The 22,637-nt window shown below is 45.1% G+C and overlaps 2 protein-coding genes across 7 annotated transcripts in view; one reads left to right on the top strand and one right to left on the bottom strand.

Moving 5' to 3' along the window:
- Nucleotides 1–8,097: 8,097 nt before the first annotated feature.
- The window catches only part of NRIP2 (nuclear receptor interacting protein 2), a 35,090-nt gene continuing 20,550 nt past the window's right edge, over nucleotides 8,098–22,637 (top strand). For 2 of the 5 annotated variants that reach the window (XM_026112615.2, XM_026112614.2), the window contains exons 1-4: nucleotides 8,100–8,760; nucleotides 14,355–14,531; nucleotides 20,608–20,690; nucleotides 21,195–21,322. In XM_026112615.2, the coding sequence (XP_025968400.1) occupies nucleotides 8,530–8,760; nucleotides 14,355–14,531; nucleotides 20,608–20,690; nucleotides 21,195–21,322 (619 nt within the window). In that variant the 5' untranslated portion in view covers nucleotides 8,100–8,529. Of the gene's footprint in view, nucleotides 8,761–14,354; nucleotides 14,532–20,607; nucleotides 20,691–21,194; nucleotides 21,323–22,637 lie in introns of all 5 variants that reach the window. The other 3 variants (XM_064518241.1, XM_026112613.2, XM_064518267.1) reach the window with 3 other exon arrangements.
- The window catches only part of ITFG2 (integrin alpha FG-GAP repeat containing 2), a 29,093-nt gene continuing 23,713 nt past the window's right edge, over nucleotides 17,258–22,637 (bottom strand). Inside the window, exon 12 of one of the 2 annotated variants that reach the window (XM_064518222.1) lies at nucleotides 17,258–20,187. In XM_064518222.1, coding sequence (XP_064374292.1) covers nucleotides 20,159–20,187 — 29 coding nt within the window. In that variant the 3' untranslated portion in view covers nucleotides 17,258–20,158. Of the gene's footprint in view, nucleotides 20,188–20,216; nucleotides 21,721–22,637 lie in introns of those variants that run through there. The other variant, XM_026112612.2, reaches the window with a different exon arrangement.

Consider the following 22,637-nt stretch of genomic DNA (forward strand, 5'->3'; position numbering starts at 1 on the left):
TAAAAAAAAAAGATGATATTTAAGGTCAAGCAAAATGGTCTGCACAAATGATTGTTAAAATACAGTCAGACAGGGATGGCTTATGTTCCCTGCTGTGGGTCTCTATTAGATGATTCTCATGGACTGGCAGGAGGTTGCTGCCAATAGTGTCCTTGTTTATTTAGTAATCTAACTTATAGAAAGCAAGTTCTATTGTACTTATTTGTGGTTACAAACAAGGAATCAGCTCTTTAGAACTACAACTCTTCGAAAAACGGCTAGACCAAATTTCCAGCAGAGAAAAAAAAAAGGAACTGCACTGGAAATCAAACACACATTGGAGGAATCTCTTAATATCGATGACATTTCCTACAGAACACATTTGTTTTCAGTATCAATATGGTATATTTTCTTGGTGTACTATATTCTTTCACATTTTACGTAATATTTATCAAAGCAAAAATCTTGCTTTTGGGGAAATTTAAAGTATGGTTTTTTCATTCCAGTTGGAATAAAAAGAAATTTCAGCAAATGCACAGTGCTGAAAATTCCACTTTTCAGCTTTCATCATCCAGCCCTTAGCAACCATCTATCACCAACACCCTTCAGTAGCAGGGCAAGGATTTTAAAAATGTGGAAGAACTTTTGTCAGTTTGTCACTCTTGATTGCATCAGGGAAGTAGAAATTCATGAACTTTAAGACAAAAGTGTTTTAAAATTCCATGAATCATACTGACTGTTTTATCTCAAATCATTATTCTATGGAACCATCTGCAAAGAGCAAAAGATATTTCATCACCCTGACTTAAATTTAAAGCAAATGGAGACAACATATGATCCAATACTAATTTTCTGTGTGTGTAGGTAAGAGAGTAGGACAGTGTTTTTCTACAATAGCTGTCATTTTGAGTTGCTTCACAGAGGAGAGACATCATGAAAACAGCATGTAAAAAGCAACATTATGGTTATGTTATTCCAAATGTATCCTGTTTAATATCACTATCTCAGGTTCCACAATGTATAGTGTAAGAATTTGACTACAACTGGATCAAATAACACCATGAGGAGAAAAACTGTGAATGTATATACTCTATGACCATACCATTTCTTCTCTCCTCTTTGCTCCATATGCAGTGTCTGTCTCCTTTACTTCTACCTCTCCTGAAGGAGGACATGTTACAGGTTAGGGCTCAGATGCCAGGAACAACCATGGTGCTCCCTCCTTTGGGCCCTCAATAATCCTAAGTGTCCTCTGGGTGGGACTTCACGTTTGCAAAGTTTCTGCCACAGTCTCCCTGGAAAGCAGGTGTCTTTATATCTCCCTCCACAACCACGAGTCTACATGAAAACAGGACGACCCCTATCCTCCTACCCTGCCAGCTAGATAATTTTGACAAAGATAAGCTTCCTTTTTTTAGTCCTCCTCCCACTCCTTCTCAGCCCCTCCTCTCATTTTCAGCTCTTATTAATCTAGTCTGCTTCAAAAGCCCCTGGGTCCCCTCCAGCTCAGCAGCTCTCTCCTGAGAGCCTAAATGTCTTTGCCTGGTAGTCTGTCCTGTGCCTGTCTTCCTTCCACTTAAATCCTTACAAAGCAATCCCTTGCCATTTCTTCATGCCTTTGAATAGCACTGTAGTCTTAAAAATCTGGACAACAAACAATGTTTGATGAATTTAACCTCCAATAATAGGAGGGGAAGAAAAGTCAGGATGAAGCAGAACTCCCATTATAAAGCTCATTACTTGTGACTTGTGGGTTCGCTGCAGGTGCTTTCAGGATCACTGTACTTTTCCAAGTGTTTACAAATGATAAGATCAATGCAAGGGAATGGTTTGGTCTTTGAAGCTCCGCCCTGTAGCTGATTAATGCTTGACAGTCAGCACTCTACTATGAATCCACATGGGATTGGCACACTACAATGATGATAAGAGCTGTGTTGCCATTTGCCATAGCTGAATCTCAGTTTTGATTTATTTTCTGTTTTTATTAAAACCCTGACTGCTGGAGTCATGAGATAGTCTTAGCTGTCATGAAAATCATACCATGGCCTAGCCGTCAAGACTGCAAAGAACAGCTAAGTGACACGATATATGTATACAGCCCAAAGGCTAAGAAATCAAATGAACCTGATATCTGTAATTCAAAACAAACTTACATTTTTAAACCAGCATAGTTATCCATCAGATCCTGGGGGTAGTAGCATGCCCCTCTGTCTTCCAAACAAGCTAGTACTTCATTGTATTTAGGACTGTTGCTGCATCATGTACACCAAGCTGCTTCTGTACTACCAGTTACAGTGCTGGGTAATTCCTTCACAAAATCCCGAAATCATTTCTTTATACACTTGTTTGAACAGAAAATATCCATACTGAATATTGGTCTTGATCAGATTTACTCTTCCTTTACTGGGGAAGAAAGAAGCAGGGAACACAGGAAATTCAAGCCTCTCTGCTGTCAGGGTGTCCTTCTTGGGTTAGATGTAATGAAAATTTTCCAACATTTGGCTGAGTTATAAGCATTCTAAAAAAAAAATCTGTTTCACATCCTTAGAAGAAACAAAAAGGAACATATAATCAGTAAAACAGGGCTTAAGTGGGGTACCTCAAGCATTTGCATGTAGGCAAGGTAGTGCCTACAAGACAGCATTATGAGGAAACCTCTCACACCCTTTCTGGGAAAGCAACACACTTGGGTGCCTCTCTAAAGTGCCTGAACCCTAAGGCATGCAGGATGGAGACTAAACAGGAGAAATCAGAGATCTGTGTGCAGTTGCAGGGCTATGATCATGCTGGTATCATGGACATGTGGTGGGATAGATCATATGACTGGAGTGCTGCAATGGATGGATATAGGCTCTTTAGGAAGGACAGGCCAGGAAGGCAAGGAGGGGCTCTCCCTTTATGTGAGAGCAGTGGTAATGTTTGCAGCTCTACCTAGAGTGGATGATGAGCCAGCTGAGAGCTTATGGATAAGGATTAAGGGGCAGACCAATATGGGTGATGTTGTGGGTGTCTGCTACAGGTCACCTGATCAGGAAGAAGTAGAAGATGAAGCCTTCTACAGACAGCTGGAAGGAGCCTCACATTCACAGGCCCTGGTTCTCATGGGAGACTCTAACACCCTGATATCTGCTGGAGGGACAACACAGCAGGGCACAAGCAATCCAGGAGGCTCCTGGAGAGCATTGATGACAACTTCCTGATGCAGATGATAGAGGAGCTAATGAGAAGAAGTGCCCTGCTGGACCTCATACTTACAAACAAGGAGGGGCTGGTTGGAGATATGAATATCAGGGGTAACCTTGGCTGCAGTGACTATGAGATGGTGGAGCTCAGGATCTTGAGAGGAGGGAGCAGGGCAAAAAGCAGCATCACAACACTGGACTTGAGGAGAGCAGAACTAGGCCTCTTCAGAGATCTGCTTGGAGGAATCCCAGGGGATAGGGCCGAAGAGGGATCCAAGAAAGCTGGTTGATATTCAAGGATCACCTCCTCCAAGTTCAAGAATGGTCCATCCTACTGAGCACAGGAAGTAGGGCAAAGGTGGCAGGAGGCCTGCATGGATGAACAGGGAGCTCTTGGCAAAAATCAAACATTAAAAGGGAGTATACAGAAGCAGGGACAGGTGTCCTGGGAGGAATATAGGGACATCGTCTGAGCATGCAGGGATGGGACTAGGAAAGCCAAAGCCCATCTGGAGGTGAATCTGGTGAAGGATGTCAAGGACAACAAGAAGGGCTTCTTTAAGTTTCTCAGTAGCAAAAGGAAGACTAGGGGAAAAGTGGGCCCACTGCTGAATGGGGAAGGGGTCCTGGTGACAAAAGATACAGAATAGGCTGGGGTACTGAATGCTGCCTTTGCCTTGGTCTTTACTGGTAAGATCAGTCTTCAGAACTTCCTGGCTGTTTAGACCAGGAGGAAAGTCTGGAGAAAGGGAGACTTTGCCTTGGTGGAAGAAGATTGGGTTAGGGATCACTTAAGCAAACTGGACATCCACAAGTCCACGGGCCCTGATGGCATGCACCCATGAGCGCTGAGGGAGCTGGCAGATGTCATTGCAAGGCCACTCTCAATCATCTTGGAAAAGTCATGGAGCACAGGAGAGGTGCCTGAGGACTGGAAGAAAGCAAATGTCGCTCCAGTCTTCAAAAAGGACGAGAAGGAGGACCCAGAGAACTACAGGCCAGTCAGCCTCACCTCATCCCTGGAAAGGTGATGGAGCAGCCAGTCCTGTATACCCTTTCCAAGCACATGAAGGATAAGAAGGTGACTAGGAGTAGTCAGCATGGATTCACAGAGGGGAAATCATGCTTCACCAACCGAATAGCCTTCTGTGATGGAATGACTGGCTGGGTCAATGAGGAGACAGCAGTGGATGTTGTCTGCGTTGACTTTGGTAAGGCTTTTGACACTGTCTCCCATAACATCCTCATAGGCAAGCTGATGAAGTATGGGCTAGACGAGCAGACAGCGAGGTAGGTTGAAAGCTGTCTGCATGGCTGAGCTCAGAGGGTTGTGATCAGTGGAGCAAAGTCTAGTTGGATGCCAGTCACTAGGCTTGTGTCCCAGGGGTCAGTACTGGGGCCAGTACTGGTCAACACTGATGACCTGGATGATACAAGAGTCCAGCGAAAGGCCACTAAGATGACTGAGGAACTGGAGCATCTCTCATACGAGGAAAGGCTGATAGAGTTGGGACTCCTTAGCCTAGATAACTGAAAGCTCAAGGGGGATCTTATCAATGTGTATAAATATCTGAAGGGAGGGTGTAAAGAGGACAGGGCCAGACTCTTTTCAGTGCCCAGTGACAGGGCAAGAGGCAATGGGCACAAACTGAAACACAGGAAGTTCCATCTGAATATAAGAAAAAACTTCTTTACTGTGAGGGTGACTGAGCACTGGAACAGGTTGCCCAGAGCAGTTGTGGAGTCTCCATCGTTGGAGATATATTATAAGTTCTCTGGACAGCAAGTAGCAGGAGAATATCTTAAGGAGGATTTAATTTTCACCTGGCTACTGGGAGATGCTGTTTTTCAGTGCCTCTCCTCAGAAATATGGGCACTGGTTCTGAATTCTGCAGCATTTCTCAGACATGGAGAAGAACAATATCAGGGACCAAGAGCCACATATACATATACAGATACAGTGCTGTGGTTTCTTGGTTAGAAGCTGGAATATTTGCCCCAGAGCTCTCCCTGGCCTGTAACTACTTGAGCTAGAAGGCCAAGCTGCTGGCAGGAGCAGGGCTTTTATCTTCTGTGCCTATCTCAAATGAAGCATAACCAAGGTGAATATTGGCTAAGACCAGCTTGATGGAAATGGAGTCATTCTTCCATAATCTGAATACACTATTATGTGACACTACTATACATCCCATAAGAATTTCTATATGAAGGATAAGAATACTGAGGTATGTATCTGACTGGATCAGAGAAGGAAAACAATTTCTCAGTATGTATGGGATTGTGTATGAATGCTTTTATCTAAATCAATGTTAACTTCTTCTTCTAACAAAGACTTGGTTGATGTTGGTGATCCATGTGCTATTTTTCTGGGACTGTGAAAGATGACTGGGAAAGACATAGCAATCAGGAGTAAGCTTAAATTTGCTACACAGTGGTCTGGCTCTCCCTTAGAAAACCTTTAGGAGCAGCCAAACTGAAAAAAAAGGCTGAAAGCTGCTAACCTACTTAATAAATGGGCTCTGTTTAAGAAGAAGAGGATGGAGAAAGTAATCGCTAAACAGAAAAAGCCAGTGACCTCAAACCCAGAATGCCTTTTAAAGGAGAAGATGTTATTTTAGCAGGCCCGACCTCCATCAAAATACCTTTTTTTTTTTTTTTAAACCAGATCTGGGAACTGACACATAACAGGGTATAAAGTGTCAAGTGACCTGCACTTGGGAGCAGAAGGAGGAAGGAGGGGAGAAAGCTTTAAAAAACATTTGAAGAATTCTCCCCTTTGACAGATTGGGAGAAAAATGGTTTTTGAATTAGGGGACTGGATTAGCTGGTCAGACTCTAAAGCAGAACTGCTCAAACAGTGGCACCAGCACAGCTGCAATGCAAACCAATTTTGGCTGGGCTTTGCCAAAGTGCAGAGCAAGAGCAAATGAAAAGGGTGTGGGGGGGGGATCTCCTACCTGCAGCAAGTGGCAGACTGCAGGAGGAACTAGGGCTGAGAACTATGAGAACTTTCTCCTCTTCATGTTCCCCCCAAAGGTGCAGAGAGGATCTTGTCAGAAATTGTGTAACTTTGCCCCAGAGGTTTCAGGGCAGGGACTATAGGAGATGTGTCCCCAAGATGGTCTGTTCTACTTTATTGTTTTAAGATATGTTCTAGATCTTTAAGAAAATTGACACTGTCATTGCGGCCAGCAGAAGCAGAGCTGCCTTGTCAAGGCTGGCATGATGAGGTATTTACGGGGAGAACAAAGGGAAACAGCTTGGCCCTGTGTGAGAGTAGAGGTGCACGATTCAGTCCTGGTTTATAGGCATGGTTAAAGGCCTTGAGAACAGGGCTCAGGGGATGCTCAGTGAGGCTGCAAGGGGCCAAAAGTGTGTGTAAATCAGGAGTCATGACAACCTAGGGGCAAGAAAACAATGGGAATGTGGCTTCCCTGGGAATACCCATTCCTTAACCCCCCTGTTTAATTCTGTTTGCAGAGACACAAGAGCAGATAAAGAACAGCTCTGCTGAGTTCTCTGGGACTCTTCCTGCATTAGGATGTTGGGGTTTGGCCATGTTAAGCAGCCGGAATCTATTTCTAACCACACTCTCTCCCCCCCCCCCCCCCCCCCCCATTCCTGTCAGATCTAGTTCTGCAAGTTGGTGCTGTGGGAACCATGATACTCTGTCTAAAGCAGTTAGCATGTGGGGGAAAAAAGATTAACCAGTTCAAATTTTAAAATTACTCTAAAATTGAGTAGCCTCCTTTATAGTGTTTGAGGATCAACTCCCAACTCCTAACTTTGTGATGATTAGTAGGGAGTAAAAGGAACCTGATTCATTTTGCTTTGCACTGAAGCCAGCTAACTCATTTTGCAGTTTCTGCCACCCCAGTGAGGTCTCAGAGTGGCTGACTGGACACATCTCTGTACATAGACTATTTGGTTTACTTCCCAGCATTGTAAGCTCACTGTTTTATTTTTATATACAGTTTGGAACACAGGAAGTAAGTTCTATGAATAATGTTGGAATTTTACATATTGCTAAACTGGAAAAAATCTAATAAATATGGAGCAATAGAAAGCCTCCTTTTGCTGTAACTTCCGTATCCTGCTGCTGCTATTCCTTCTATGTGTGTACACCGAAGTGATTTCACCCCCAGTTTACTAAAGCCAGCTGTGTTTCATGTAAAGGTAATGTTCTCAGCTGCACAGTTGATTAAAACTCCATATCCTCCTCTGTACATGACATCAGAATTGGTGCTTCCCAAGGCACTGCACTCGACAATGAAAAGAGATCAGAACAAAGCAAGCTTCAGCTACAGTTTCAAGCAGGGCAAAAGGGCATTGTGGAGGGAGAAAGTTGAAAAAGTAAGCTCTGCCATGTCCCCTTTCCCCTGAGCTAGACCAGAGCAGACATCCCATGCTACAGCAATTTCAGCATAGTTTCAGTGTAAACTAGGAGTCAAGTCCAGTGATATCTACAAGCCAAACAGTGATTTTAAGCTTGTGCAACTTCAGGGGAATTACTTTACAGTGTAAGTAAGAGCAGAGTCAGGCTCAGTGCATTTGAACTGATCAGAAACAAAAAGCAGGCCTTCAGCATTTCATTCAAGCTACTCAGTAAAATCTTTCAGTGCAGCCTATCCCAAATATGTGCCACTTTCCACAGAAATGAGACTGGGCATGCCTGCCAGGAGCCTTGAAGCAAATGTACTCTCCCATTTACCAAAGCACTGCATTAGCTTCTAGACAGAACCATGTTCTTGCCAGTATTTACAGTCTTACCGCGATGCGTCAAAGCCCCCCAGCAAAGATACTGAACCACACAGCCTGCAACAGCAAGATTTACTGTCTCTTCAGCGTATCAGTGAGGGACGGGGTGGTGTGTGCGCGCACGCATGCACTCACACACACACACACACACACTCACGCACGCGCGCACACACACACACACACACACGCAGCTGAAGGGAGGGAGGTCCAGCCCCCAGCAGCAGACCCATTCTTCTGCTGCTGGATTTTTCCAGCCAGAGCATCTTGCTGGCACTGCTGTAATTTATGGAAATTGGTTTCTGACGTGGGGCTTTTTCTGTTACGACAGGGACCCACTGACTGGAGGAGGCAGAGCTGCAGTCAGGGCAGGAGAAGAGGGAGGGGAAGAGGTGGGGAGCAGAAGGAAGCTGGGATACTGGAGAGAACAGAGGGAGAAAAAAACAGAGACACTTCAGAGATAGGTGAGTTATAACCAAGAGAGCAGGGAGAAAGGGAGAGCAGGAGTGCTGTGGGAAAGGAGCTCAGAGCCTCAGGAGGACAAGCGTCAGGATACAAGTACAAGGAACACCCCATCATCTCAAAAAGGACCTGTTCTGTCTGAGTCATCACCATGAGCACACGGAAGAGCTGCCCTTTGCCACTGGGGCAAGGAGACAGAGAGGAAAAGGAGAGTGGGGGTACTCCAGACCTGGAGCCACAGGAGTGTGAGCTGGAGCTGAGGAACAAAGCTATTCTGCAACAGAAAAGGCGCCTTAAACAGGCCACACAATTTGTGCACAAGGACTCTGCTGACCTGCTGCCCCTGGATGGTTTGATGAGGCTTGGTACCTCCAAGGATCTGGTGAGTCCAAAGGGACCCCATTTGGGAGTGGGTCCACATCCTAACATCCCCTCCTCCCAGCCATCATTGGGAACTGCCCTCAGGTTTGGCAAAGAGTCACAGGCCCAGCAAAGACAAAACTGCTCCTCAGCATCATTTAGGAGCAGGTCTGGGTGAAAGGAAAGAACAAATCCCCCATTTTTTGCATGTCTTTCTACGCATCCCCACAGGGGCCAAGCACAGAGGCAGGCAGACATGGAGTGGAAGGATTCAACTTTCCACTCACCCAGTACATAAACACATTCATCTGACACATATGTTTCCATGTGGGACTCCCCTGAAAGCCCACACATATTCCTGCAAGATCCAGCTCAAAAGCAGACCCACTCCTCCCTTCACTCAATGTGAAGGGACAGGAAGGGAAGCACGGTTCCTGAAACTCTGAGGGGCTTATGTTTGACCTTGTCACCTGTTTGGTTATTCTCCTTTCCTCTAGTCTTTGGGTTTTCTTTTATCTGTTTCCAGAAGGGTAAGTACAGGGCAGGACTGCGAGCTGTGTAGTGCTAGTAACAGTATTTATCAGCACCTATTGATGACATCTTTGGGGAAGAGGCATGGGAGCAAGGTCTCTGGGTGTCTTCCCGTGGAAATACAGAGCAGGCAGCATCAGGGAGCGGATTTGTTCCAGAAATCTGGAGAGAATCTATGGTCAGGACTGACTTCATCAAGGAAGCATGGCAAGACAGGGAACCATTTCCCATGGGATTTCTTGCTGATTTAACTGCACGTCTCCCCTTTCCTCACACGTTCTGGCAATTTTTCTCTCTAGCTTCTCCTCTCCACTGTGGAGTATAACTTCTCAAGGATGTGGGGGTTTAAATCCTTTTCTCAAAAGAGGGCATGACTCTGCCTCAGGCTCTCTTCTGCCCAGTCTGCACTGTGTTGCTGCACTGATAGGAGTTCCTTATCTTTAAATGTGGGCCAAATAAACCAAGTACAAGGGAGTCAGAGACATCCTGCTGGCCAGTTGGGGGGGGGGGGCACAGTTGTATCTTAAGCTGCAGCAGCACCCTCGACCTGTCAGCCGGGGCTAGGGAGGGGGTCAGGGGCAGCCTCTGTGGCAGAAAGCTCAACCATTCCAGATGTGTCAGTGGGTGTCATGAAAGACATTGCCCCTCCCTATAGGCAACGCTTCCCTCTGTAACCTTAGATCATCACAACAACAACAACAACAAGGTTGCTTGTGTGTGTGTATCTGCCTCAGGCCATTTCCCTTCTGCTTTATTTGATCCCTTTGCAGGCCTCACCATTGCCTGCAGTGAGGCACTGCTTTGTGCTGCAGCACAAATGTGAAGAACAGGCAGGTTCCTGAGCATTTGGGCGTGAACGGAAATTACCCTCTTTGCTTCTTCCTGAAACCTTTGGGACTTAGCAGTTCTGTGAACAGCCTAGGGCCAGTGCCACAGGCTCTGTGACTGCACACCCTCCTGCTCCCAGCACACTCTCCGCAGAGTTGTTCCAGCTATAGAGGAAATTCCTTGGTCAGGCAGGGACAAGGGTAGCGTCTCAAAGTCATGCTAAGACTTCACCCCATGCTCTCTCAGTCCTTGTAACAGCACACACAACTTTCAGCAGAGACTAGTCATCAGTTTCCCTCTGGAGCAGATCATAGTCGCTGTGTGAAGTCTAACAGGGAAGCTGCAAAAATGGCCCATTAGCAAGGAGCAGGGCTCTTCAGAAATCTCTGCCCCGCAGGGAAGCAGGTCAGACCAGATCTGAATCTGAAAGAGTCCATCCAGGCTGGCAGACAGACAAGCACTGACCCTTCATGTCATGCAGCAAAAACTTCAGCTTGGGGAGTGGATATCCAGACATACCCCAAGGCTTGTAGTTGTACAGTTTTCAGCAGGTAGGGCAACTTTTTGGTCTTTGTATGCTTTCTGAGCCCAGTCACAAAGCTAGGGAGAAATAATACTACCTGCTTTGCTTTGATATCGACTCTTATCACACCATGCTCCCAAAATGAAACTGCGGTGCCAGCCAAAAGCCTTTGTACATTTTGAGGCCTCTTTGTACAGCAGCTCCTGTATATTACAGATTATAGTCTTTGCCTTAAGATGCTGACAGTCAGTGTTCTTGAGCAGTCTGAGAGAGGCCTTGTCAGAATCTTCTGTTATGAACAGTTCTCCTGATTAATTTAATGGTTTTTTAGGCATGAGAGTTCCTCATATGTACACAGCGTTTGGTCACTCAAAAATCACAGTGAGTGTATGTCGTGCATGTTCCATAACAGAATGACTGAAAGCTTTTTATCATGGAGCTGGGGAGCAGTGAATGAAGTAAAACATCTTTTTTGCCGCAGAAATTTTGCACTGGTGTCAGAAGGCACAAAATAAAGTGTGGTACTTGAGCAAGTTCACACACATAGTGCAATAGCAGGAGTGAATGTGGTAGCTCTGGTACCTCCATTTCTGGTTCACTTTGGAGCAAGAGAAGAACCAGGCCTCAGATTTCCAAGAAGAATGTGCTGCATTCAGCAGTCCCTGAGACTTGATGGGCTACTGTAATATTGCTGTGACATTTTGGGCTGCAGATGGGCTGCAGATCAGAACCCAACCGTGTCTGTTGAGCTCATGATGCCTGTAGGCTTTATGGAAAAGCTTAATATTTTTATCCCCATTTTGCAGAGAGAATGTGGAACTAAGGGAGGTTATCCAAGGTCATCCAACAGGCCTGTTCAAGGACCAGAAATAGAACTGAGCTCTCCTGTTCATTCAGTTCTGCCATGGCCCCTGCCATGTCCTGTAGGAATGATAAAAGGCAGTGCAGATTCTCTTGGACTATACTGATAACAAAAGCCAGAGTCCTTGACAGACAACAGGACAAAATGTGCTCTCAGGCAGTCCTCCAGCTCCATGCAAAACCCTATCTCTATTTCCTAATTTCCTACTGCTACCCCTGAGATGACAGGAAAGCAGAACAGCAGCAGGAAGTACTGGAGAGGTTGTTCCTGGGGAGAGTGCACAACACCCCAGGGTCCGATAGCACTTGCAGGGAAGGAGAGTTTATTAATTCCACAAAACATGTCTGCACTGGCAGGTCAGGTGCCAGAGACTCCCACCTTGGCAGCCCTGTATGCCCTAAGATTAGAGCAAGGCCCCTGATCATTCTGAGTGGCATTTCACAAATGACATGTTTTCTTACACAGTCAAAGTCAGGCTGTTACTTTTTGCTGTGGTTCTCTGCGTATTCAGGTTCTGCATTCAACTTAAGCAATGCATTCAGCAGTCTCATGGATTTTATGGGCCCATCACATCCCCAGCAATGGAGAATTAGACATTTCGGGGAATAACTCACATTTCCTGCTTTCTCACAACCACAAGTGTGAGACTTTTTTTAAAAGGGGGAAGAAAAAAGTAGCTGCATGAACTAAAATATTCTGAAAGTAACAAGAAGATCCAAAGATCTGGCTTATTCCGTACCCAAAATCAAGATCCCTAGCTCGTATCACTTCAGTAAGTCAGAGCAATGCCTTGACATTTCACATTGGAGAGTCTAAACATGATATGTTGTGCTGGGAACCTGCTCTGACATTTCCAGGAGTCCTGAGAGGGTTTCCCTTGTCACTGCCTGCTGCAACTCTCTTCAGGTCCCCCCTGACCATCCTCTTCATCTCGTTGTTTCCTACCAGCCGAAGACAGACAACATTCTCCACCTCTCCATCTCATTTGGTGGAAGAGAAGACAGGGAGGGCCCCAGAAGCCTGCTCTTAGAACTGATGCCCTCACAGTCCCAGAGCTCAGCTCTTCCCCATCAGTGCTTGGCCTTTTCCCAGCCTGAGTGACAAGAAAGGGACAGAAGTGGCAGCTGCAAAGGGCTTGATCTTTCTATGGGAAAGGTTGCAGGAAGAGGAAAAGGTCATTTGTATGTCAGATTGTGAGAGGAGACAGTGGAGGCAGGATGGGAATTTGGAGACCTGCTCTCAGCTCCCAGTCTTTTTCCCATGGCCCAGATGTTAGCTGGCAGCCAAACTGGCACTGTGCTCAGAGTATTTAGGGAGTGAAGTCAAACAGCCAACTGTCCTGTGGACTTGTGCAGTGGGCTAGGAAAGAACTAGGCAACAGGAACAGAGGGATATTTTTGCTTCGCTTTTTCAACTCCTGCAGTGTCTCTCATGCAGAATGTGCATGATCAGACTCTCACCCCTTGAGTGATGGGAAAAAGAGGCATAAGGGATTTAGTACCTTGCCCAGAGCCATGCTAGGTATGACCAAAGAGCCTGGAACAGCTCTGCTGCTCCAACCATTGGGCAAAACTGTTAAGTCAGTGTGCTTAAAGTTGTAATTTATATACTTCCCTGACCTCAGCATTCCGATCAACCATAAAGCTAGTCAAAAGCATACACCCACTGTAGGGTTATGACAGCCCAGCTCATTGCTAGGTCTGTTCTAACTCAGATATTTGGCCTGCACATTGATAAACTATTATACCAATCTTCTGCATCATATAGTTGGTGATTTTTTTTTTGGAGGAAGACAAGAACAACTGTTTATGCTGCCATGCATTAGCCCCTTCAGAGTCATTGCCCTTCACCACATATGCAACTGTTACTGAAAACCTTATTGTCAGCTCCTGCAGAAAGGCCATGGGACCCAGCACGCGGAGAATGGGCCAAGCCACGTCCAGCAGGCCTAATTCATTTATGCTGCCCATTGTTGAATCAGTAGCTGTGCAAGAACTGGAGGAACAGGATCAACATTGGGCAAGAACTTGAGCATCAAGCTGACGATGAAGGGAGCTTTCTTTCCAAAGCAACACTTTTCTGTGATGTTTGTATGCATGATGGGGGCAAGCAGGTTTTCACCATTTTCTTCCCTTTTGGTGCACCTTCCCTTCTTCTGCTTAGAAGAAAGGGAGATGAAACTGCTACTGTTATATTGAACAGGAATAAAGCAGAATCTTTAGCCACTGATCTGGCTGATGGTGCTCCTTTCTAGCAGTGTACAACATGGGGCTTCACAGATGAGCCCGAAACTAGGAAGGGCATCAAAATAACATCACTCCTGATCAAGGGGAGCAGAGACAGGCTCCAAGGACCATTAGAAGCTGGGTTTAGTTTCCCATGCAGGGGAAATGTTCTGCTTCACTCCAAATAATTGGTTGTACACCTAAAGTTTCTGGAGTCCTGCCTTGTTACCCATATGTACATCACCCACCCATCCCTGCTTCCTTTGAAGTTGTGAGTGTGCCTAGTTGGGTGTTAGCACATAAGCACCAGGTACTGTATTGCTGTATCTGGACAGGTATGAGACTGCTGAGTGTACGTTTGGCTGAAGGAACAGATGCGTGTGGGGAAAGCATGCATCAGATGTTCTTCCTCTCCAGGACTGCATCCCAGAGACCTGCCTGTCACAGACAGCCCAGCACTTTAACATCATCTCAGAAGCTGCAGAAAATGTTTGGGATTTAAAAAAAGTTTCTTGGGATAACCCTGTCCTACATCAGGTTGATCAGCTGGGCCAAAGCGTTTGCAGGCTGATTCCCTGGGCTAGCAAATCTCCTAGTCCTTAGGTCCATACTTAGCTGGGATTTCTCTTTCTTTCTGGTGGAGACAGCAGCCACATAGCGTGGTCCAGCGGCGCCTCTTGGAAGGCAATCTGAACAAGCTGCGGGGCGAGACAAGGGTTCAATCTACATGGGTTCAATCTCCGCTGGCAAAAGACCAGGATGAAAAGATGGAAAAGGGAGAGGACAGGAGAAAAGAGACTCCACTCCTGCTAATACAGTGCCAGGTAAGGCAACAACATGGTGCTGCTGCTTTCACAGTGATGGCAAATATTCAATGAATTCCAGTTGCTCCGGTCCCAACGGACGTTCCAAGTTATTACTTGCAATGCCAGCTGGGTCACTTTTCTGGAACTGGAGAGAGTGGATTTTCCACATGGCCTCTCCTAGAGTTTGGATTCAGTTCTTCCAACAGACAGAGGAAAGCCTTTCTACCATATTTGTTCTAGTTGTCTGTGTATTTGAAGATAAAAGAAATTAGCTTCATTACATCACCTTCCTTTGGAAATAAGCACTCCCATGAGAAGAGGTGTTCCATGTACTTGAAAACAGACACAGAAGCATGCAAGAGCAAGCAGTGCCTCCTTATCACTTCAAGGCAGGTGCTGCCCTAGATGATTCACATAAACTGATCCTGCCTGGTCTGATTCTTCAGGTATCACACGACGTCCTAAGAAAGTAGCTAACTGTGCTCTGAATTAGCACTGTTTCATTTCCTCCATGGGAACAGTAATTTTTCCTCTTATAGTTCTTTTCCTCTTATATTATCCTATATGGCAGACTGGCCCTTACATATAATAAAGCAAGTGCAAAGGCTAGGCCCCATAAAATGGCTTTCAGTGCTGCATGGTTAGAGCTGTTCAGTAATATTCAGATATGAGACCCACCAAGAGGTGGACCTGCTATACAAAATTCATTTTACAGCTGTGTTTGTTTCAGTAACCTGTCCTAGAAAACCTCTCGCATTACAGTGCAAAGCCTACACTTGCAACAAAAATACATCTATCTTTGAAAATTCAGCTGGCACAATCACTTATCATATGAACACAGGCTGCTGGCAAGTTTCTAACATGTTCAGATCAAGCCTTTCAGAACCATGCAAATACATTGACTGGTTTGTTTTCCAGTCTTACTGCTGGAGACAGACATTGCTTATCCTGGGTTTTAGCCCCTGCTGTAGTTAGGCCAACATAACTGTACTTGGCAAAACAGGCTGGTAGGATTGCTGTCAGTGCAATTTATCTAGGTACCTGGAATCTTCTTTGAGCAAATGAAGGTATTTCTTTTTCTTTAATCAACTCTCTGTATTTCTCATGAAGAGGAAATTCAATGGTAAGGGGGTGTTTTTGCTAGGAATGTACATTATACAACGATAGCCAAGCATAGGTATAATATCCCAGGGGCAGTAACTAACTCAGCATCAGAATCCACTACTCATTCCCATTTTGTGTTTCTAACAAGCTGTACCCCAGCTCTCATACACATTACATTTCTCTTCACAGAGGAGGGTTTGCTGGACATCACAGACATGGTAATAGGTCTAATGCGCACTTAACTCTCCCTGAACTCAGTACCTTTCATCACAGGTGTTTCTCTCCTTCTCTGTCCAGCTTAAGAGCAAGCCAGTTTGCCACATCTGAATATTCTAACATGGAAGGAAGAGAAACTCTGCTCCCCTTCTCTTCAGTCCTGCTGGTTTTCATGGTCGTGTTCCATGTGTGACCTTCAGAAAGCCTCATCTATAAGTGATGGTTCTACAGTGGGAAATAGAACCCATAGGCTGTAGGTTCATTTTAACCAGATGGATGAGTGGGGACCTTCTGGAGAACTGCTTACTGCTGATGGTGGTGTAGTTGTTATTAGAAACAGGATGTGGCCCCAGCAAAGTCTCTTCTTTGTGAAAGAATCTTGCAAGAAAAGATCATCTGCCAGCATAAAGCTTCTATTTGTACTCATGCAAGTATACTGAGAATTTCAAAGTGATGATAAATGCAACAGTTAATCTTGGCTAGGAAATAAAGCTGAATATATGTAGACATCAGTGCTGGGCACACAGGGAGACTCAGGCTACCAGTGTTTTCACTTGAATGGATTTATAGTTGCCCTGTGACTAAGGCCTTGTTTGGTACCAGAGATCATGGACAGCCCCAGTCTGTAATATTTGTACTGCAGAATCACTCACCCTTCTATTTACTTATGTGGGTTGCTCACACAGTATTTTAGCAAAGTGCCCCTTCTTTGCGGCAGTTTTCATGAAGCACTTTGGAAAGCCTGCCATGTGACTGACATCTGCACAGTAAAAATAAGCTGTTATTTTTGTAACATGGCTTGCCTTGTGTTGAATTGGAAATAGATACTGAACAATTCCAGTGATATCTAAGGCACTTCTTCTCTGTGTCAAAGTCAGCTGGGATACAGATTGGTTGATTAAAGCAGCTTCTCAACTTTGGAACTGATATTATTTCAGAAAACAAAGTTTTTTATAAATGATGATGCTTACTGATTCCCATCCTATCCTTCACTTTCTAGAAAATCTGAATAATACACATTTAAGTAAAGACTAACAGTAACTGATGATAGCAGACAAAGTTCTGGGGCAGAGATTAGGCTGGGTAACACGATGAATAGTCCTCTAACTCCAAGAAGGCTTGAGGTGCCCATCAATTCATCATGTATTCTTCACCTACTCTGGGTTATCTTCGTGGTATGGTGGACCAAGAATTCTTCCCTGGCTCCTCATAAGTCTTCTGGCAAATGGTTAGCAGCATAATAGGAACATGGATAGCTTTTGTTTTGTGAAGCTGCTGGGGCTGATTAACTGCTCTGGGCTGTTTACCACCATTACAGTTTTGAAATGTCCTTCTATAGAGAATAATCACTGTCCTGTTAGATCCTAGCAAGTTTCTAAGTTTCAACTTTTCCAACTTGCTCTGGAACAAAACTCAAGAGTCTGTCCAGTGATACACTTTAGGTTTATTATCACAACAGTGCTAACAGCTTATTCCTCTTAGGTCTGTCTGCTCCCAAAGTGATTCCATAGGAATTGCTATCCATATTCCGGGTCTTCTGTTTTTGAAGAGCTGATACAATGCCTTTTCTGTATGGCAAGCACAGACATTACAGAGCTCTACAAGTGGAGAGAAGGGACAACATTTGTCCTCTGGGTCCAGTCCACTTCCAGGCTGTTCTCTAGCTAGAAGCCTGAAGTTTGTATCGGCAGTTTTTGCTATGAACAGCTGCCACCATGAGGCAAAGTGTGTTCTCTCTGATGGGCCTTGGGGAAAGGAAAGGGGGTAGACAGCAGAGGCCTCTGTGGGCAGGCACTGCTGCAAGTCCTGGTTGTTTAAAGTCTACATGCCAGATAGGCTGGAACCCTGCTGCAGTGGTTTCTTCTGAGCAAGCAGAAGTATTGGTAAAGTCAGAAGGTTCTAAATTCAGCACTTTGCATCTCTTCCCCTTTTGTAAGGCTCTAGCATCTTCTCCCACATACTCACAGCTGTTTTTTGCCAAGGGCCAGAGGGTAGGCATGAATGGAGGGTGAGAGAATGGATCTGTTTTGGAAATAGGCAACAGCTCAGCTGGGTCTCCCAGCTGTCATGTGTGACATGCATTACCATGGAAGAACAGTTCAAGCTGCTCAGCAATGTAAGCTGGGATTACTTATTTGTGAAAGAGCTAGGAGGGATATTCCTGTGTGAATGTGTAAAGAACTTCAGGGAGAGCTTCTGGGGGCTGGTTTCTCTGGGCTTTGATTCTGTTCCGTGAATCTTCCAGCTGGGATCAAGCTGGTGGAGTTTTGTGTGCTCCCAATATGTGACTTCATCGTGTTCTGGCAATTTCCGTATCATGTGCTAAAGAGCAGCCTTGCAGATGCTGATAGTGGCTGAGAATGTAGATGCCAGTGTGGCTGAGACCATGAAACAGGCATAATATAATGGGGAAGGCACAGTGCTGGCAGCCAGAAGTTTGTGAGTTCTGCCTTGACTTTGACCATGCTAAATTGTTTAATGTACCTGCCCTGCTTGGGTGTTGTAAGGAGTCATAAATGTTTACAGACATATGGGATTATTAGCTAACTTATGCTAGTAAATCAAATTGAAAAATACTGAAAAAATACTATGAGACATAACTGTTTTGGGGTGCTAGAAGTAGTACGCCTTCATCCCAGTCTTCACTCCCCATTGAGATACTGTGGTGATCTATTCTTACTGCCTTGAAATGTTCATGACATTTGTTCCAAAGAGGAAGCTTGACTTGAACATAATTCTTCAGGAGTAAGACAAACTTTTTTAAATTTAACCCCCCGCCCAGCTATAATAAATAAATTAGGAACTGTTGAAAATATGCATCTGTGTAGATTCAGCTGAACACTTTTCTCCTTGTTCCTGGATGTGGCCACACATGGTAAATGCTCATCCACTAACGTTCTTTGAATATACATCATATATATGTGATGCACATACATATGAATCTTACATGATTTGTGGTGAACTCTGCAAAACAGAATAGGCTGAGCTGTCTAGCTCCAGTGGTCTTGCAATTACAAGAGTGACAAATTTCTCAACCAAATGGCTCTTCTAAGAATGTGGTGTATTTAAATGTACAGAATGGTGAAATTCTCTACACTGATATAGTTCAGATGTGCCTGGGAGTTTAGATCAGAGAAAAAGCTCCCAGGCAAAATAGACTGGAAGTTTCCAGCGGGTACTGTCCGAGGTTGCCTTGGGTGCAATTAGCATTCAAGCTACTAATTGTGTCATCATATTTCTCACAGGAGCTGCTTTCTCCTCTCTCTTTATAACAACTCACGAATAGCACATTTTTGAAAATGAAATCTTGGCAATATTGTTTTTTGCTCTCCTTGATTAATCCATGTAAAAATCATAAACAGATTTAGTTAAGAAATCAGAAAATTGAGACATTTTCCTTGACCCCACTGATGCTGTGCTTTGAGTCTCTGATGGCTACACTGATCTGCTTACACTGTTTCAAGTACTTAAACTCTTGTCTGGAGTGAGCATAAGGGTAGGGGAGCTGTGGGAGCATGCTGCTGTTTGTTTGTGACTAGTCCATGGCACTGGCTTCCACAGTGCAAGAAAGAGAAGGAATCACAAGCAAATATTAATGACAACAGGAGGAAAATGAACCTCCCAAGAGAGAAACTCCATGGTTCAGTTCTTTTAGTGTTCGTGTAAGACAGAGTCTTGAAGAAGTAGGCCATCAAAAATGGGTACAGTTATGCACTATGGGTGGGTGCAAGACATACTGTTTACCTGGGAGTTACTCCATGTTTTCCAGTTTCTTTTCTAAGTTCCTGTTCCTCCTTTCTCTGCACATATTTCTTACTGATGTCCTTGTCTAGGCCTCTGCCATATATGAGAGCTGCTGTTGCTTCAGCACCTCTGGCCTGTCACTAAGGTCCTCTGTGCAGAAGAGACAGAAAACAGATGGTAACCACATCTATTGTTCCCTTTCAAGTGAAAAGGGGTGAAGAGATGGAGTGGGCAAGGCATTGTTCCAGTAAGATCATGCAGTGGTAACTGTGGTGCGGTGTGCAGGGTTCAGTCTTTCTCTCCCTTCTCTAGATGACACCAGTTGTGAATATTTTAACTGTAGTATTCATGTCAATCTTCCTTAAAGAGCTGCCTAGGAATTTACTGTAAGCATCACACAAAAGTAGACACTGCTTGATTAGGTAGCTGCTCAGATTCAGGAGTCACTTGGCTGTGCCAGTTACCTGGGGAACTGCCTTAAATTCAAAACCTTCTCAAGGATGCTTGCCCAGGATGCTCCTACTTCTCCCACAGACTCTTCCTTCTGGAAGCTGGAGGCCCAAAGTACTCAGAGCAGACATCTAGCCCTGGAACATTTTGCCCTGCAACACTAGAAGAAACGGAGAGAGAAAACCTGCAAAAGCTGAAACACATGCTTGTATTTCTTTAGAATCTTTCTTTTTATCAATTATTGCTCTGCTAATAAAATCCATGTGGGTTTCCTGAAAAAAATCACCAGTTACGCATCTTTTGACCGGAATACTGCTAAGTTAAACTTGCTAATAATAGACAGATGTCCAGGCAATCAAAAAAAATTAAAGAATACAAGAAATTCAAAAGGAAGCCTTTGACAGAAGTATGCAGAGCATCAGGGACTCTGACTTGGATAAGTCTCCAGCCTTCTGACTACTGCCTAAACACCAAGCCTTTGGCTGTATTGCTACATAAGATGTAAGGGCTTGTCACAATATTGGAGGAGTGGGTATGTCAGTTCTGAGACCATAATAATCTGTTGTTATGTTTTTTCTAGTGCCAAGGTCAGATATTGAAAGCAACTGTTAACACGGGATGTCAACCGAATCTCATCTCCAAGAGCTGTTTAAAACAGCTGGGGTAAGTCTTTGCACAGTGGAAAAGGACAGATGGCTAAAAAAAACCTATGGCAAAGACCTAGGCACTAAAATTCCACTCTTGATTCCCAGATCACATCCTTACATTGATTCCCAGTCCCAGTGATAATGGCTATAAGCTTTGCATGTGCACATGGCTGTTTAGAACAAGATGCAGAGGGTGGGCTACAGGGCAGGCATCAGGAGCACTGGAAAAGTTCTGCGTAGACCCCAGACTCGGAGGCACAGCTATGTCATTCTGGCTGTGTGTACTGCATGGCAAAGAGGACCAGCTGATGGTCACCAGGTGATGTGAGGAACTCAGCTGGATAGTGTCTTATGGTTCGCCTTGTGGAATCTGCCTCCAGACATCACTGCTGCATGAATGAGGTTCCTCCTCTTCTGGGCCTGTTCCTAATGAGATGAAGAAGTGCTAGCAATCAGTGAGAAGTCCTTTTCTTCATCCTCTTCATGCAGCTGAGGCAGTAACACCTCTTTTGTCTCACAGGCTAGAAGAGGTGTCTGTCATGGACTGTGGAGATCTCTCTCTTCCCATCCCCAGCGTTGTTGGCCGAGTAGAACACGTGGAGGTGCAATTTGGCCAGGAGACAGTGCTGTGTTCAGCACTGGTTGTAGGTGAGAGCGCCAGCCCCTCCTTTCCCCCAGCTTTCCTGTGTCTCTCTCTCCCCGCCAAGGCCATTTAAATGGATCTGTGAGAAAAGGGTAAGGTGGTGGCAAGCTGGTGATGTGGTCAACTGCACTGCTGACAGAGCTCATCATATGCTGTGAATAGCCTCAATGTAACCAAAGGCAAAGAACATAGGAAGAGTACAGAGAAGACAGACTGATGCTGAAAGGGGTAGAAATGAGGTGCTTTTTGGTTGTAACCCAGGATGTGGAAAATTCTCTTTTCCTTTTATAATGAACCTCTGTTAAAATTATCCAGACTGCTTGATTAGTCCTCTGGATGCGCTGTGTTCTCCTGTGCCCTTGGCTTGGTCATCAGAATGGTGCCCTTGGCTGGCTGGACGCCACTAGAGAAAGTGACAGAGGGTACAGCTTAGTCCCTGAAGTGTTTCTCTGTGTAGCCATCTGTCTCTGCTGCAGGGAGTGCCCTAGAAGAACCTAGTAACCCTGGACTGCTGAATCCCCTGAGATGTCCTGAGGTGGGACACTTTGGAGGAAGGAGCTGTAGAAGACAAGGCCCAGTAACTAGGCACAGGAGCAGACCCAGAGAACAGCAGAAAGACTGCACGTTCTGCATTTACATTAAGCTCTACTCATGTTGAAAACAACTTACTGGCCCTTTTTTCTGTCCTTTCTTCCCATTAGACACTGCAGCCATCTCCTGTTGCCTTGATCTGTCTCATCTTTGGTGACTACTGTTCACTCTTTTACCTCCCTTGCCCCCTACCTCTTTCATGTCCATTCTTCCTGCCTTCCTGGTCATGTAGAGAGAAGTTCCTCCTTGTCCACACCCTAGCTCACTCTCCTTCCCTGATTCCCCCTCTACTTGTTCTTGTCCTTCAAGGGAAGACTGCTTTAGTGCTGGCACAGGTGAATTTAGCCTCGTAGCACCTATCCACTGTGCTGGGATATGGAAAGGGCTGCCTGGAAGGAGCAGGGCTGCCATATCTGTGCTCAGTGTGTCTCAGAATTGACACACAGTGCTCTTGCTTATGTGAGTAAAATAAACACAATGGTTACAAGGCAAGCAGGCATGCAGGAAATGTGGGAGATGTTAAGGATCTTACAGGTGCCTGCAGAATCCTGCACAACCCAGGACCTGTGGATTTCTCCTTCCTGGCCACTGAATATCCAGTTGGGTGCAATCTAATACCCAGGAGGTCTTTCCATCCCAGTCCAATGAATGTGGCTGCTGCTGTTCGAATTTGCAGGTTTGGCCAGTAGCAAGGCAGAGGCACATACACAGACAACACTAACAAGGCCA

The sequence above is a fragment of the Dromaius novaehollandiae genome, chromosome 1 (assembly GCF_036370855.1).
Source record: "Dromaius novaehollandiae isolate bDroNov1 chromosome 1, bDroNov1.hap1, whole genome shotgun sequence".
Classification (NCBI taxonomy): domain Eukaryota; kingdom Metazoa; phylum Chordata; class Aves; order Casuariiformes; family Dromaiidae; genus Dromaius; species Dromaius novaehollandiae.